A 15,930-nucleotide genomic window follows, 5' to 3' on the forward strand; every position below is an offset into this window, starting at 1 on the left:
TCAGAGCTGAGCGTCTGCGGGGGCAGAACCAGGGCCTGCAGGTCCACCAGGGCCTGGTCAGGTTCCTCCCCAAGGCCAGGCGGCCTCCCTGGCGCCCCGAGTTTGCCCACTCACCTTGGGGAGGCCTCAGCGCGTCCTGGGGGAGAGTGCGGCCACCGCGCTGGGTTTGCAACTTTAAGAGACACTAGGAGCCCTTCTCCATCTCGCCCGGAGAGAGGTAGGTGTGGGCGGCCCTCAGAGACAGGGGGTACAGGGGGGCCAGGTGGTTGACCGCAGCCTCCACGTTGGTGGGATAATTCTGACGGATCTGGGAGCTCATGGTTGATGTATAGGAGCCCCATAGATTCTGGAATACTCTAACTTAGTCACAAATTAGACCTAGTGGATTACTGAATCATTACTGGGCTGTGTTCTAATATAACCCCCAGGTACATGATGTAATATTTGCATCATATCCAAAGCCGAAAGCTAAATCTTTTCTGTATCTGTGGGTGACGGTATGTCTGTGTATGTGCCTTCCCAACAAACGGGTGCTTCTTATGTCACAATTTTGAAAGAGGGAAAAAACGGTTCTAACTCCAACACTGATCAGTAGAAGGGCCTGAGTCCTCCCTTTTGCGTATCGGAAGACAGGTGGAGTTCAGGTGAGCAAAGGCTATAAGTATATCTATATGTATAGATATACATACATTAATTTCACCCCCTGGGCATCTTCAGGCTTCTGGGCCAGTGATTTTTCAAACTTTTTTTTTAATTTCATGGCACACATAAACTAATTACTGAAATTCTAGGGCACACCAAAAAACACATTTTTTGCCGATCTGACAGAAAAATAGATATAATTTTGATTAATTCAAAATTTATGTTTAAGGGACAGCAATAAGCTTTTCAGTGTTTTATCAATCATTTTTCTTCAATGATTGTTGACATTTTGAATCTATTGATGCGTATTTGTGTCCAGAGGTATAAGTTTTGGAGTCTTTCTGGGTCATGTCTGTTTACGGCTAGAACATTGACACCGTAACCTTTACACATGCTTACTGCTGTTTCAAATTACTACCCATTTGCTTTTGGTAAAAGGGGATCCCTAATGTTTAAAGATCGTTTCTCATCTCAAACAGACGGCTCCACTTTGTAAGCAGTGGTTCCAACAGTGACCCAAGCTTCTGCTCTGGCCTCATCGAGGGGGTTGGACATGGTAGGAGGTGATCTTCACTCACTGAGATCCGTGGAGACGGGGAGGCAGTCACAGTCAACTGGGCGTGGGGAGTGACAGTGGGGAGGTAGCACATTTGTCTGACTGAGACACGGGACACATGGCTTCCACTCCCTGGGGAAGGCTTCATGGTCCAACCTCTCCTTGGAATATTTGTTACTTCTAGTCATGGATCTAAAAATGGTTGGGCTCCTGAAAGGCCATTTAATTCACTTTCTGACTTTAAGCAGTACATTTTTAATTTATTGTTTTTAAAAGGATTTATTTTCGGAAAAGAATCATTAAGGAAGATGTGATAAATGCACTCCACACATATTTTTCCAACTTTGTAAATGTACATGAATTACCACTGTTTTTTTGGTCAAAACTGGAAACGATAGTGGTGTATAGTTAGCACACACACACCTAAATATGTGTGTCTTTGTGAAGAGATGTGGTGATAGCAAAAAAATAAAAATAAATCTATGGCTAATCTCCATGTGCAAAAATATATTATTTATAAAAGCAATGAAGGGTTTAAAGATGGAGAATTATTGGGTAACTTTTTTTAAGGAGCCAACAAAACACAAATTTAGGTGATTGAAATACCACATGTAATGTATACTCCAAAAATGTCAGTACAAATCAGAATTTCAGTACAAATTAGAACTTCCTTTTAAGCTTTTCTTTATTCACTAGAGGCCTGGTGCACAAAATTCGTGCACTGGTAGGTTCTCTTGGCCTGGCTGGCAGTCAGGGCCGATCAGGGCCTTCCAGCTGCCTGCCCAGGGCTTCATTCATTTCGTGACGCCACCTGGTGGTCAGTGCACATCATAGCGAGCGATTGAACTCCCGGTCTCTCAGTTGAACTCCTGAGGGGACACTTTGCATATTAGCCTTGTATATGTATAGATATGCCTCATGCACAATTGCTTTCCTTTTGGTCCTCATTTCGGTGTCACTTCTACCTGTCCTGGACTCTCTAATTTTCATTATTTCAGCTGCTTTGTAAAGGGGTACCTGATGCCTTTTGCTGGGCCAGGTAGAAAATGTTTCTTAAGTAGGCTTCTTAAAAATCACAATCAAATGTGATTTCTGTATTGGAATGCTTTTCTTTATAGATCAGCGGTTCTCAACCTGTGGGTCACGACCCTTTGGGGGGTTGAACGACCCTTTCACAGGGGTTGCCTAAGACCATTGGAAAACACATATATAATTACATATTGTTTTTGTGATTGATCACTATGCTTTAATTATGTTCAATGAAATTTGAACAATGAAATTGGGGGTCACCACAACATGAGGAACTGTATTAAAGGGTCGCGGCATTAGGAAGGTTGAGAACCACTGTTATAGATGAACTCGGGGAAAATACAGAAATTGCTACTTATGTGATCAGAGATGCGTGGGGTTACATGTAGGTGGGTGAATACCTACACATGGAATCCTTACCATGAACACAAACTGAGTCTCGTACTATAGCTGACACCTGCTGTCTTGGAGTGGAGCTTTAAAGGCGCAGGTGTGAGAGAAGGGAGGCTCTTCTGTGTCTCATGTCCTACTCTTCTCTTCCCTTTCCCGTTGAACTCAGCCTGAGCCCTCAGCCTCCTCCTCTGCCCTCAACTCCTTTGCTAGGCAGACAAAAATCAGTGTCCCCAGCCTCTCTGTTTCCGGCAGCCAGTGTTTCCCTCTCCCCACTGGCTGCCGGAACCCTGGTGGGGAGTTAGGGGAAGACATCTCCAGGTGTGGTCTCCTGGTGTCATCGTCACTAGGCTGAGTTCTCTAAGTCCACCTGTGCCTTTTCCAAGTCTGGGTTATAATACAAAGTGCTATAAACTCAGTGAAAATAGGTGACTCCTTTTAAGCCACAGTCTGTCAAAAGAAAAATGTGGTGATCTGAGTTTCCTTGACTCTCAGTAACTTTAGACTATTCAGAGCTGGAAAGCTTGGCCCACATTTTATCATTCAAAGTGACCCGTATGATTAGAGCCCTGACCTCTGTTGTCCCTCTTCTCAGGGCACTTCCCCTTGGCAGCCTCACTCACCCTGCTTGGGCATCGATGCGTCCTGGGAACAAAAGAATCAGGCAGGATGTGGCACTGGCGGCTCTGGCTGCATTGTTGGGAAGGCAGTGGTGAAAACTGGGGGAGAGAAAACTGAATTCAGTCAAAAATTCCTAGTGAGGTTCGTGCCAGTTCCATTTCCTTATTCTGATTAGAAGACATATTGTGACAAACCTTAAAAAGATAAAACTAAAGCAAACAGTCACACATTAAACCTAAAATTCAGGATCAGTTTCAATAAAGAACTGTTCAGATGTTGTTTTAAATATTCGCCCAAACTGAGAACCATTTTAAACCGTGGAAAGAGAAATCTCACGCAGGGAGGTTTTAAAACTAGACAGTGCTTAGGAGCATTTTCATCAGCACATGGAAGTGTAATATCATAAAAATACTCATCTTGTCATCTTGAGTATTTAGAGACTTTGATTTTGTAAATTTTTACTTTATTTAAATTTTTCAATTACAGTTGACATATACTAGTAATGTTATATTCATGTCAGGTATAATGAATATTTAAGGACACTTTCAATCATTGCTTTTGTTCTGAAAATAGGCATTTGTCATCTTTTAAAAAGTGAACATTATTCTCAACTTTAATTTTACTCACCATTTTCAATCGAGCTATTTACATGGAGGTGACAGTTGCTATGTTTGAGCATAAAAGCGTTGTCAGTTTGCATGAGGCCAGTTCTTTGACTGCAGGAAAGGGGATGACATTCCATAAGATAAATTAATGTTTAATTGTTAGTGTAACTTCTTTGAACAAACAAAACAGAAAAGGGTGGTTAAGATTGTTAGTTCCAACTCACCTCTCCTCACAATGATGCTTTCCTTTACAAAGAATTTAAAGAAGCAGAGGGAGTAAAGAGATAAAATGAAGTGTAAGTGAAATGAATGGGAGAGGGAGAGATATCTCCGTGGGAAGTATTATGGGAAATCAGGCTGGGAAAGTATATAGGCTTAGAACACGGACATCTTTGTAGGCAATGTTAAGGAATTCTGGTCTTTACCCTAGATGTAAAGGGAAGGCATCATGGAGTTTTAAGCAGATCGGTAGTGGTAAAATTTCTACTTTGAAAAGGTTTAGTGACTACTGAGTGGATGGAGGCAAGAGAAGCTGCAGGGAATGCTGTTAGAAAGCTGTGGCAGGCAAGGGGTGATTGGGTTTGGTCTAGAGCAGTCACAGTGGGGGTGCACTTGGATGGACTTGAGCTAGTTAGTTAGTGGGTCGTATCAATAAAATGAGGTGGTGAATAGCGTCTGGGCAGGTAAGAAAGATAGAGAACCTATAAGGATAGCTTCCAGCTTTCTGACTTGATGGCCTGACAACCGTGAGTTTGCTTTTAAACGTGTTTTGTGTAACGAGTTTTTGAGATAACCAGTTGAGAATGTAAAGCGGTTGGCTGAGCATGAGGGTCTCAAGTTGAGAATGAAGTCTGGGCCAGGGAAGAATCTTGGTATGGCAACACCTGGGACGGTTACTGAAGGCCTTGGCTTGGGTGAGAGATTCTAGACCAGGGGTCCTCAAACTTTTTAAACAGGGGGCCAGTTCACTGTCCCTCAGACCGTTGGAGGGCCGGACTATAGTTTAAAAAAAAACTATGAACAAATTCCTATGCACACTGCACATATCTTATTTTGAAGTAAAAAAACAAAACGGGAACAAATACAATATTTGTATTTGCATGTGGCCCGCGGGCTGTAGTTTGAGGACCCCTGCTCTAGAGTGAGGAGTCACTGAGGTTCAGGGCTGAGCCTTGGGGAACATCAACATTTAGAGTTGGGGTGAGGAAAGGAGCCTGCAGACTTGTGGGGGGGGCGGGAGGGGGGCAGGTCAGAAGCCAAGAAGAAATCTGACAGTATATGATGTCATGATGTTTAAGGGAAGAGTCTCAAAAAAGGAGAGAACAAGACTCAGTGTCCCAGAAAGGGAATGAGGGGCACAAAATGCTAGAAAGGAAACACAGGGCACACACCTCCCCTATAAATAAGGAAGAGAATTGAATGTCATCTCTACATGGTTTCTACATGGACTCATCCATTACAGGTAACTGGTTTGATACCCTTGCTGCTGTTTAACTGCATCAGTATAAGTGCGCACTAAGCAGCTGAAATGGAAGCGAGAGCAGCAAAGCTCTACGTAATAGCAACCAGGACACACTGTCAAGTTCAAACATGACACTCAGATTCCTAGCTCATGAGCTAGTCCCACACACCAGCCAAGTACATTACCTGTCAAGGCTGCCAGATCTCTGCAAACTGATCTCATGGTCTCCAGCCTGCCTCATGGCCTTGCCCTGCCTCCCGTGCAGCCCTCGGCTTGCTGCCCTTTGAGACAACAGGCAGAAGGTCTTTGCAGCTCCAAGCTCACAGGGCACAGATTCGCAGGCAGTCCTGGCACAGAAATCGTTCATGTGGTGTAAGCAGCTACCTAGAAGAACATCCCACACTCCTTCTACCTCAGAGTACCATGTTCCTCTGACAAGTCTTCCTGTTCCCATTTCACTGTGGATTTTGTTGTTGTTGAAACATTAGCTTTTTACACTGAATGCCATATCTGTAATCTATGTATTGTGTTGAGAAATGTTCATATTGGGTTCCTGGACTCCTGGGAGATTTCTGCATGTTCGAGTTCTTGTTTAGCATTTTTAAGAGTCAGACTTTCTTCCTTCCTTTCTTCTTTCCTCCTTCTATTCATTTTTCCATCTACCCTTCTATCCATCCATCCATCCATCCAACAATCACTGTCCCAAGCTCTGTGTTAGGTACTGTTTGTGGGGACACAAACGTGTGAAATGCTAAAGGGGAAGTAAGTCATGGACACCAATAGTGATGGCATGGGAGAGAAAGTGGTAAATGCTGGGAGAGAGGTGGAGATGAAGTCCTGTGGGCATTCAGAGCAGGGAGAAGCTGTTGAAGGGTTCTTAGCAGGGACCCTACACGATCTGATTTATGCTCTTTAAACAGATCACTCTGGTTGTCCTGTGGGTTTAAGGAGAGTGGAAGAGGGTAGAGCCCCAGGCAAAGGAAGCAGCAACCAGGGCCTGGTGATGGCAAGGAAGAGCTTGGTGCATCCCAGATTCCTGTGAGGCTCTGTGTGTTGGAGCCCAGTGAACAAGAGAGGGAAACAGGAATGAGATCAAGCTGCAGAGCTCAGCGGAGCCACATCCTCAGGGTTTGGAAAGAAGTTTGCATTTTTAGTTTTGTTGTCACTGTGGGAGCACTAAAAACGCGGTGATTCCCTAAATTGCATGAAGATGGCAATGAGATCACCTGGGTGAATAGCAGAGCGTGTGTTTTAAGTGTAGAACAAAAGAAAGAGGATCTGCTTAACACAAACGATGCGGTGTATGCCAAATCGTGAAAATTTCTCGTAATTGTTTGCAGCATTTCCTATGGAAAATTTAAAATGAGGTCTGGATGAACTGCAGCCATCGATGCTGAGTATTCCAGGGCCTGGCCCCAAGTACAACCCGAGGAAATATTTTCCGTTTCCTTCCATTCTCCTAAGGATACAGCTTGGAAACAGCCTTTGCCCCCGCGCTTCCTGCCCCGACCTGTTGGAGCTGTGTTGGAAAGAGGGCGGTGGCATGAAGGGAGCCCGAGGGGTTCCGCACACCTTGCTCCTTGCTGGTGCAGGGTTTCCAGCTCCCTGGATCTGCGTCTGGGGATGCGATGGGGGTGGTGGGGGGCGGATCAGCCTGTGTCTGGCTGCCTGGCGGGCTTTGCTAAGAAGCACCTTGAGGGTCAGGTGCTATGATAGTTATTATCATAATAAATACTTAAGTGCCGAAGAGGGAGCATACAGCTTAGTCAGACACAATGACCACCCACGCTTTACTAGACTGAAAAAATATGTGCAAATCTGAGTAAGATGACTCGGTTTTAGGTGTGTTTATGGAGGGCTCGGGGTAAACTTGGTGGAGAGAACCCGGCCAACAGAGACAAGGATTTCTGGGCATTGGAGTGAGGGGACAAAGAGAGGACGGGACAAAACCTTGAAGAGAGGTCCCTAGTTTGGAAAGAGCGCAGTACAAATGAGGAGACGAATAAGAGAAATGGATGGGACCTGGCACCTATGATAGAGTCAGGGAGAGAGGGGCAGGGCCTGCCTGTCTTGATTCCTAGAGCCTATGAGGCTTCAGGTCCGTTCAGGGTCCCAGTCTGATTTGTTTCTGTATTTTCTGGTGCAATGATACCTTAAGGCCAGGCCCCAGATCCATGGTGAAATGAGGAAAACGTGGATGATGTGATGGGTGTTTGACAAAACCCAATAGATATTAAGTAAATATATACAGAATATCATATTTGACAAAATAAACCCTTGGCAACTCCCCTTTTTGAAATCTTGCTTCTTCACGAAGTTCCAGTGTCTAAGCACTCAGTGTTAGACATGAGGCGATGTTTATTAAATGAATGAAATAGGTGTATAGTTCATTGACCAAGGAGAGAAGAAGGAAGGGGGGAAAGGAATAAGAATCAGTAAAACAAAATCGATTAATGAGGCGCTTTGGCGAGGAAGGGGCTTTATCAGGAGGGACAAAGAAAATCTGCAACATGACAGGCAAAGAGTTCAATGAGGCGCTTTGGTGAGAAATGAGGGTTTTATCAGGGGGGGACAAAGAAAATCTGCAACATGACAGGCAAAGAGTTTGCTACCTTTGTTACACAAATAAGCCATGATAATTTATAATAAAAAACATGGTGCCCATTAGATAAATGGACAAAGATCACGAACAGACCACTATCAAAATAGAAATAAAATAGGAAACCAGCACAGGGCACTTTTCAACCCTTCCTTCCTTACGCACCTTTCCCACCCCCTAATTTTCATTTCCCTTCACTGTTTTCTGTAGCTCTCCTTAACAAATATCACTCTCAGGATTCTCTCTGTATTTCTTATTTATTTTCTTTCCCTCCAATATGCATGAGAACTCCAGGAGGGCTGGAACATCTATTGATACCCCGTTCCCCCTGTGCCTAGAACAGGGACTGGCATATAGTAGATGCTTAATATCTATTTGTTGAGTGAATGGAAGAATGAATGGAGTGTTGATAAAAGGGGAACGTCCAAGACCTTTATCTTTACACTTCCATCACTTGCTTTTGTATCAAAGCTCCTTGATGGAAAGTAGAGAACATAGTCATGAAATTTGCTGCTGGCCCAGAATTTGGAAAAATATCAAATACCTTACAAAATGAAAATGAGAAAATTCTGGGCATAAAGGTGAACAAGACTAAACATAGAGGAAGGGAAGTATACTAAAATACTTTTTAGAATTTCCTCTTGTTTGAAATGTAGTCTAGCCTTGTATTTAGGTCTATTAATCTAAATAAGTCATTGTATTATAAGTTATCAAAAAAATTCTATTTTCTAGACAGAGCTTCTGTGGAGAAAAGCATCCCCTCCAGGAACGGGGAAGAGAGTATCTGCTAAATGTCAGTATTTGTATTTTTTAGGCACAGCCAGACATGTGGGAACACGTGGGGTCCTTTGAATGGTAGAAACACATCTAGGAATTTCCTGAAGTTTAAGAAAACATTCATTCATTTGTTCACTGAAAAGCATGAAACAGACACTACAAATACAGACACTGAGCCAGATACCAGGGCTTCATTTTTCCTTTTCTACAGCATGAGAGTGCTTTTGGCCTGTTTGAAGAGCAGAGTCAAGTGAAGATATTTGCCCCACTTCATTTCAAAAATAAATTTAAAAAATATTTCTGCCAATATTTAAAAATCAGTACATTTCAGACATAAAGCGAAATTTCTCTCTTCTTTAAGAACGTAAGCGGAAATGCTCTCTATAGGGGGCGTCGTTTCTGTGTGACAGGATTGGCTGGGGGGATGTACAGCTTCTCCCTTTAGCCCTTTCGGCAGAATCCCCTCTGCTCCCTGTTGCCTTTTTCCTAGCCTGGCAGTGCCCTTTGGCAACCAGTGGTGTGCCCATGGTAGTGGCTGGGCAGAAATTAGTCGCAGAATAAGACAGACCAGGCACAAGCTGTATGAGGCCCATTCTGTTCAGCTCAGTTGCAGAAATAATCTGAAATTGGAAGCATAAAGATTTTTTTTCTCAGTAGTAAGATTGAGTAATAATTGGTGTTTGGGACGTTAGTCTAAATTTGGGAGATGATTTGAGAGAGGCCATGTTGCAAATGCATCAGTGACAAAAGGGGTCATTCCATGCAAAAGGGCAAACTCCCTCCCCTCATTCTCTGGGTGTGAGCGTTCGGAAGACTCAATATTGAGCTAAGTGCAGTGCAGCTAAGTGTTGAGCTCAGTGTGGTTTGGTGTAACTTCAAAGTCCTGCAGACAAGGATGGAGAGAGTGTCTTCATGGGATTACCTCGTAATGCAGACACAGGAGGCCAATTCCCTCCCCGGACATGAGGCCCATAGGTTCTTTCACTCCAGCCAGCATGACCTTGGGGTTTGACGAAAACCCATGTGACAGAGAGGAGGGTAGATTGACAATAGGTTTGTAACCTATTGGGCAAGTTCCAGAGTGGAGATGCTGGTTGGAGACCTCCCTTGCTGGAACTGTAATGCAGCTCTAAGGATGACTGTGACTTTAAAGGAAGAACATAGTTCTTTCAGAATAGAGCTTGGCCAGAAAGAGAGGGAGGTGGTTAAAAATAATAATAATAATAATAATAATAATAATGACAAGGTTGTCTATTTTTTAAATATTGCTCTAAATTAAATATATCATGAGCTGTCTTTTTAAAGTTAACTATCACCAGCAAAAAGTTTGTTCTGAATAAGAAAGGCACAATGAAAAGTTTGTAATTATATTGAGACTTCTCGCCAAAGGCATCCAGGGCACAGAGGGCATTGGCTGCCTGTGACCCAGCTGAGTAACCACACAAGGATCGTTGGCTGGTGAATGTAGCTCTTGTACGTGCCTGACGATGTACTCGGTAGAAATTTCACAGCACATGACAGCTGTGTGGCACATCTGTTCGAGATCCAAAGCATCAGTTACACAAGCATTCACTGGGAAAGATTCGCCTTGGCACCAGCTCTGTGAAAAGCCCTGGGAGTTTGACTTGAGTGCAAACTTAATAGGCTGTAAGTTTAATGAAATGTTAGGCTGCAACCATGGAATTGTAATACCTGGTCTTGTTGGAAGCAGAGCTGTTCAAACCACACTCGACGTACTGTAATAAATCTGGTCATTTAAACAAACATATTGAAAATTAGAGTTTGTTCTTAGACAGGTAGTCAAGAAGGATCTAGAAATCATCACATGGGAAATGTTGGAGGTCTTGGAGGTGACAGCCTTCCAGCTTAACCTGAAGGGAAAAAGATGAAGGAGGGAGATGCTATAGCTACTATCCTATATAATAAAAGACTAATATGCAAATTGACTGAACATTGGAACAACCGGTCACTATGACACGCACTGACAACCAGGGGGCAGATGCTCAATGCAGGAGCTGCCCCCTGGTGGTCAGTGCACTCTCACAGGGAGACCACCACTCAGCTAGAAGCTAGGCTCACGGCTGGCGAGTGCTGCGGTGTTGGCAGGAGCCTCTCCCAGGGAGCAGGCCTAAGCCAGCAGTAGGACATCCCCCGAGGGCTCCCGGACTACAAGAGGGCGCAGGCCAGGCTGAGGGACCCCCCGCCCCGAGTGCACGTATTTTGTGCACTGGGCCTCTAGACTTAAGATATTCAAAGGCTTGGCTGATACAGTGCCTTATAGAACAATGTCTAAAATAAATGTCTGATGAATAGATAAATGAAAAAGAGAGTAGGTGTGTGTGTGTGTGTGTGTGTGTGTGTGTGTGTGTGTGTGTGATTTTCCAAGGAAGAACAAGAATACATGGTAAAAATTACAGGGAGGGAGACAGATTTAAGACTCTATAAAAATAATTTATAACAACCAGTACTGTCTAAGGAAGAACAGGAGATTGTACTAAATTAGAAAGGATTCAAGAAGGAATCGAATTTATAAAAAGAATGCCTACGTTCAGTAGTAAACCAGATTCTTGAGAAGTGGGAGTCCAGTGGAAAGGTAAGGGCTTTGTGGTTGGGCAGGCCTGGGAGCAAATTTATCTTAGCCCATGTAGCTGTCTGATTTTGAGCAAGATACCTACTCCCTCTAAACATCTGTTTCTTCTGTGAAATGGGGATAGTAAAACTCAGGTTAAAGTGTTGTTGTAAGCCGATGCACTTAAAGTCCTGGATGGAAATAGAGTGGGCTCTGGTTTGATGTTAGTTGACTTTCCCTAGATTAGATGGCATCCAAAGTAGCATGAGGGTTCTAGGAGCTGTTCTAAGGAAGTTGCTTAGGAAGCTCCTAAGATTTGCGGAGTCACCTTTGTGTCTTCAGAGCCTGACTCGGCTTGCAAGGGCAGCTGCCCCGTACATCTTGGCATATTTGTTGAAGTTGTTATCAGTGCTCTGGGTAAGTCATGGCCCTAGGCACCTCTAGAAACAGGCTCTCAGTAGGATTGCATGACCCATAGACACTGTGCCTGGCGAAAAGAAAGTGAGTTTTGGCATCAGACGGGTTCAAATTCCAGCTCTCCACTGGGGCAAGTGACTTACCCTTTCAGAGCTGCACTTTTCCCATCTAAGGCAGTGCCTGTCCCGTGGGAGGGAGGGATACAATAGTGTAGGCGAAGGACTAGATATTCTCTTCTCAGTGGGACCCTCTCACCAGCTCAGGGAGGCAGATAATGCGTGTACATTTATAAGACAAGAGCCAGGATTCAGAGAGTTCAAGTAATTTGCCCCAGAAACCAGCAGAACTAGTATTTGATCCAATTCTTTTAACCTCAAGGCTCATCATCTTTCTCTTCTACGTGGTGATGAAACATTTTTTAGTATCTGCTCTGTGCCAGGTACTATGCTAAGTATTTCCACGTGTTCCCTCATTGGCTGTGTAGGTCCCACATGGAGATGTCACTCTGTGAGTCTCTTTGGAATATCCACGGGGTAAACTCCCCTAGACTCTTGGGAAAGGTTATTCTTTATGGGGCTATGGTTCTCTTTGATACTTGGCTTTGGAAGGCACATGCCAGGCACAGTGAGTGGGGCAGGAGATACCTGTCCAGATAGTCATATTAGCTCCTCAGCATGGACCATCACTGGAGGAACAGATGTGTTGTGTGTCTTGAATAAATGACGCCACCAGCTGTTAGACAGCTGTGCCACTGTGCACATGCTGGCAGTCCTCAGGTCTCCAGCCCATACACTTGTCCTATAGGGTTGCATGGGGTTTTAAAAACGAACTTCTTGCAAATATTTAATTCAGAAATTTTCACATAAAAACACATATGACTTTTGAGGAAATGGACAGTTGGGTAACCCTGGACTTATGTTCTCCCAGGCAACACCCCACCAGCACTGCATACCTGCTCCTTCCTTTAGATGAGTGAGAACTCTCACAGTCCTCACCCGGCTCCTTTCACTTCCTCCTCTTACTCCATCAAGTGGTTGGACTAAGCTGTAGACCCCATGCATAACTTATATTAATAAAACAACACCTGGGAGAATTGTCTCTGTGCTTTTAGCTAACGATGCTTTTCTTTCCTGATCCCCAGTCTGTGATTGCAATGGGAAGTCCCGGCAATGTGTCTTTGATCCAGAACTTCACAGGCAGACAGGGCATGGATTCCGCTGCCTCAACTGCAATGACAACACCGGTGGCATTCACTGCGAGCGGTGCAAGGAAGGATTCTACAGGCAGAGAGAAAGAGACCGCTGTTTACCCTGCAACTGTAACTCCAAAGGTAGCTGGGGGAAAGGGACAAAGAGGGAGATGGAGAAGGGGAAGAAGGCAATGAGGGAGGGAGGGAGAGCGGGTTGGAGGGAGAAGCCAACAGGCCAAGAGAGAGGTGTTCAACTTGTAGAACAACTGGGAATCTAACCAGACACTGTTTGTTGTTGTTGTTTGTCAATTTCGATCTGAAAAGAAATATGTTTTTCTGAAGTCTGAATTGTAGGAATGAGCTGGTGTCTTTAGGGTGCATTGAGTTGAATTCTAGAACCAAGAGGCCCACGATTACTTGTCCTGGCAGACGACAGTCTTTGACCCCTGGAAGAAGGAAGCTCACACTCTTCCAGTGATAGCTTCTCATATCTGCAACCATCCCTTTGCCCAGCCTCTAAAAAAAACCTAAAGGATTAGAAAGGTCTGTTTCTGGTGCTATGCTAGGTGCTAGGGGTATAAAATGGTACCAATAGAAAAGACGGACAAATAAATAGTCTTTCAAAGGGTTGTTAACAAGGAAAAAATAGGTTAACAAATAGGAAGCACCTAACAGGGTGGCTGGTTCATAGGCGGGCTCTTTATTGTTATTTTGCTGAACATATCACCTGGAGCTACCAGTATATTCACAGAACTATAGGGAGTTTTCTGCACAGACACACACAATGCACTGGATTCATTGTGGGCAGACAGTAAGACAAGCTAGTAAAAATAAAGAGAGACAGGTAGTTCTGCTAAATAAGTTGAGTTTTTCTTTTTCATTGCAGACAGTACAAGCTAGTAAAAATAAAGAGAGACAGGTAGTTCTGCTAAATAAGTTGAGTTTTTCTTTTTCATTGACCTTATTGTCTATTATCTTGGTGGTGTCTGGTTCACTTCTTTGTTAGAAAGTGTTTAGTAGGATAATATGACAAATATGAAGCCACCTAAAGGCTATGGCCTAATACGTGGCAGTGACTCAGTGTAGCTGCATGGGACCAATTCGTAGCAGCAGCTCAACGCATCTGAAAATAGTAGATTGTGGTCTAGCTATGAGTTGCTGATAGAATGTATTGGGGAGCCTCATAGGAAACTGGGGTGACCCTGTCGTGACACAGACCCATATCCCAGCAACCACTTCGCAGTCACCAGAGTTGCCCTCTTGATGTGGTTTGAGTCAGGTTTGCTCAGCTTGGTGGTGGAGAATCAGCATCCAGAATCTTTTGGATTTAGCAATTCTCCCTATGAATCAAGGAATTTCATCAAGAAAACCTAAAAAAAAGTGATTCCATTTGAATGGGCATTTAACCTCTCTGAAGAGCCCACATCCCCTTAGGTTATGCAGCTTCACTGTGAGTCACTAGAGTTGGGTCATCCCAGCAAAAAGGTTGGTGAGAGTGTAATTAGAAATGTAATTGGCTCAGCTGGAAAGCCTGGCCTGAGGACAAGGTTATAATCCCAAAGTAAGTCTCTGCTGCTCTCAGAGAGATGGTCACAAAGGACTGGCAATCCATTGCCCATCCAGCAACAATGTCCCAAAGTAAGTCTCTGCTGCTGCTGCTCTCAGAGAGATGGTGACAAAGGACTGGCAATCCATTGCCCATCCAGCAACAATGAGCCTGACTCTTTCTTTTGGGGAACAGCTATCCCAGACTAAGGGTGATCAGCCTGCAAGGGTGATCAGCCTGGTAGAAGGTGGAGCCCAGCAGTGACTTACATCTTGTACGATAGCTATCGTGCATTACTCGCTTTCTCTGTACCAGGAACTTTTCTAGGTGCTTTCATGCAGTAATTAATCTAATCCCCACAAATCACCTTTGAAGAGGATGCTATTATTATTTCCATTTTACAAATGAAGTAGCAGAGGCTTAGAGAGAGAGGAGATGAAACTTGTAGAAGGTTGTAGAGCTATGTGGGTTCCAGCCCCAGGTGTGCTGACATCAAAGGTCGTAATGTAGAGTATAGTGGTGGGTTTTGGAGTCAGGCAACCTGGGTTCAAATCCTGGCACTGCCACTACTGTGTGTCCCTCTGGGCGTGCCCCTTAAGCTCTCGCTGCCCCCAGTGTCCTCATCTGTAACAGGGTGATCATGCTGTTTACATCACAGGATCGTGTGAGGATAACATGATGTTTGTTGAGCACGTGCTAGACAACTCAATACAGTAATGTCATTGTTTTTCTTATTAGGACAGAGGTCAGGTTCCCAATCAATTACATGCCAGCCTAGAAAGAAGCCTTAATAAAGCAATTTGTAAATATTTTATTAACATCCTGAAATCGACAGTAAATTTTTCAAATATTTTTAACAGTGGGGAAGCTGAGACCTAGAAGAAGTAATTCATGGCCTAACATTTCCCAGCAAGTGATTACAAGAGCTAAAGTTGTAACCCAGGTGTTCTGATCAGGAACTATTCCCTTTTATTCCCTCTGTGTGAAAGAAAAATATCAAAATATCAACAGCAGATAATTAGAGGTCCAGTAAAAAAAATCATGCATATTATTTCCTAAGATCTGGGTAATGCTTTCTATTTTTCCAGAACACTTTCTCATACTATGTGTTCTTTATGTGTGTATTAATACACTCCACCCAGCATTAAAAACATGAAGAGACTGAAGGGCCTGAGCTGCACAGATGACTAAACCAGAATCACAAGATTAATTCCCAAAGTGATTTCTCAGCCTCTTAATCAAAGGATATTTTTCACTTTCAAATAATACCTTCATAAGGGACCTTGTTGTCTATTCAATTTCAAATGTGGGAGACTATATCTTCCCAAATAATACTATCATCCCATGTATGGCAAAGGAAGCCAACAGCATGAATAATCCCTCGGCTGGTCACAGATTTGGACTTCACATCCGTTTCTCATAATCAGAGCAACTAGACTTATTTTTATGTGATGACTTTGTGGGCTCAGCAATCAGGCTATTGTCTTTAATTCTTATAACCACGTGTATAAGCCCAGATACCCTTTTG

At 43.7% G+C, this 15,930-nt stretch overlaps 1 protein-coding gene across 1 annotated transcript in view; it reads left to right on the plus strand.

Moving 5' to 3' along the window:
• Positions 1-15,930, plus strand: part of LAMC2 (laminin, gamma 2) — a gene marked incomplete at its 5' end in the record, with an annotated part of 56,303 nt that overhangs the window by 5,694 nt on the left and 34,679 nt on the right. Inside the window, one exon of the mRNA XM_005881327.2 lies at positions 12,809-12,997. Coding sequence (XP_005881389.2) covers positions 12,809-12,997 — 189 coding nt within the window. The remainder of the gene's footprint in view (positions 1-12,808; positions 12,998-15,930) is intronic.

This window comes from Myotis brandtii, unplaced genomic scaffold, assembly GCF_000412655.1.
Source record: "Myotis brandtii unplaced genomic scaffold, ASM41265v1 scaffold678, whole genome shotgun sequence".
Classification (NCBI taxonomy): Eukaryota; Metazoa; Chordata; class Mammalia; order Chiroptera; family Vespertilionidae; genus Myotis; species Myotis brandtii.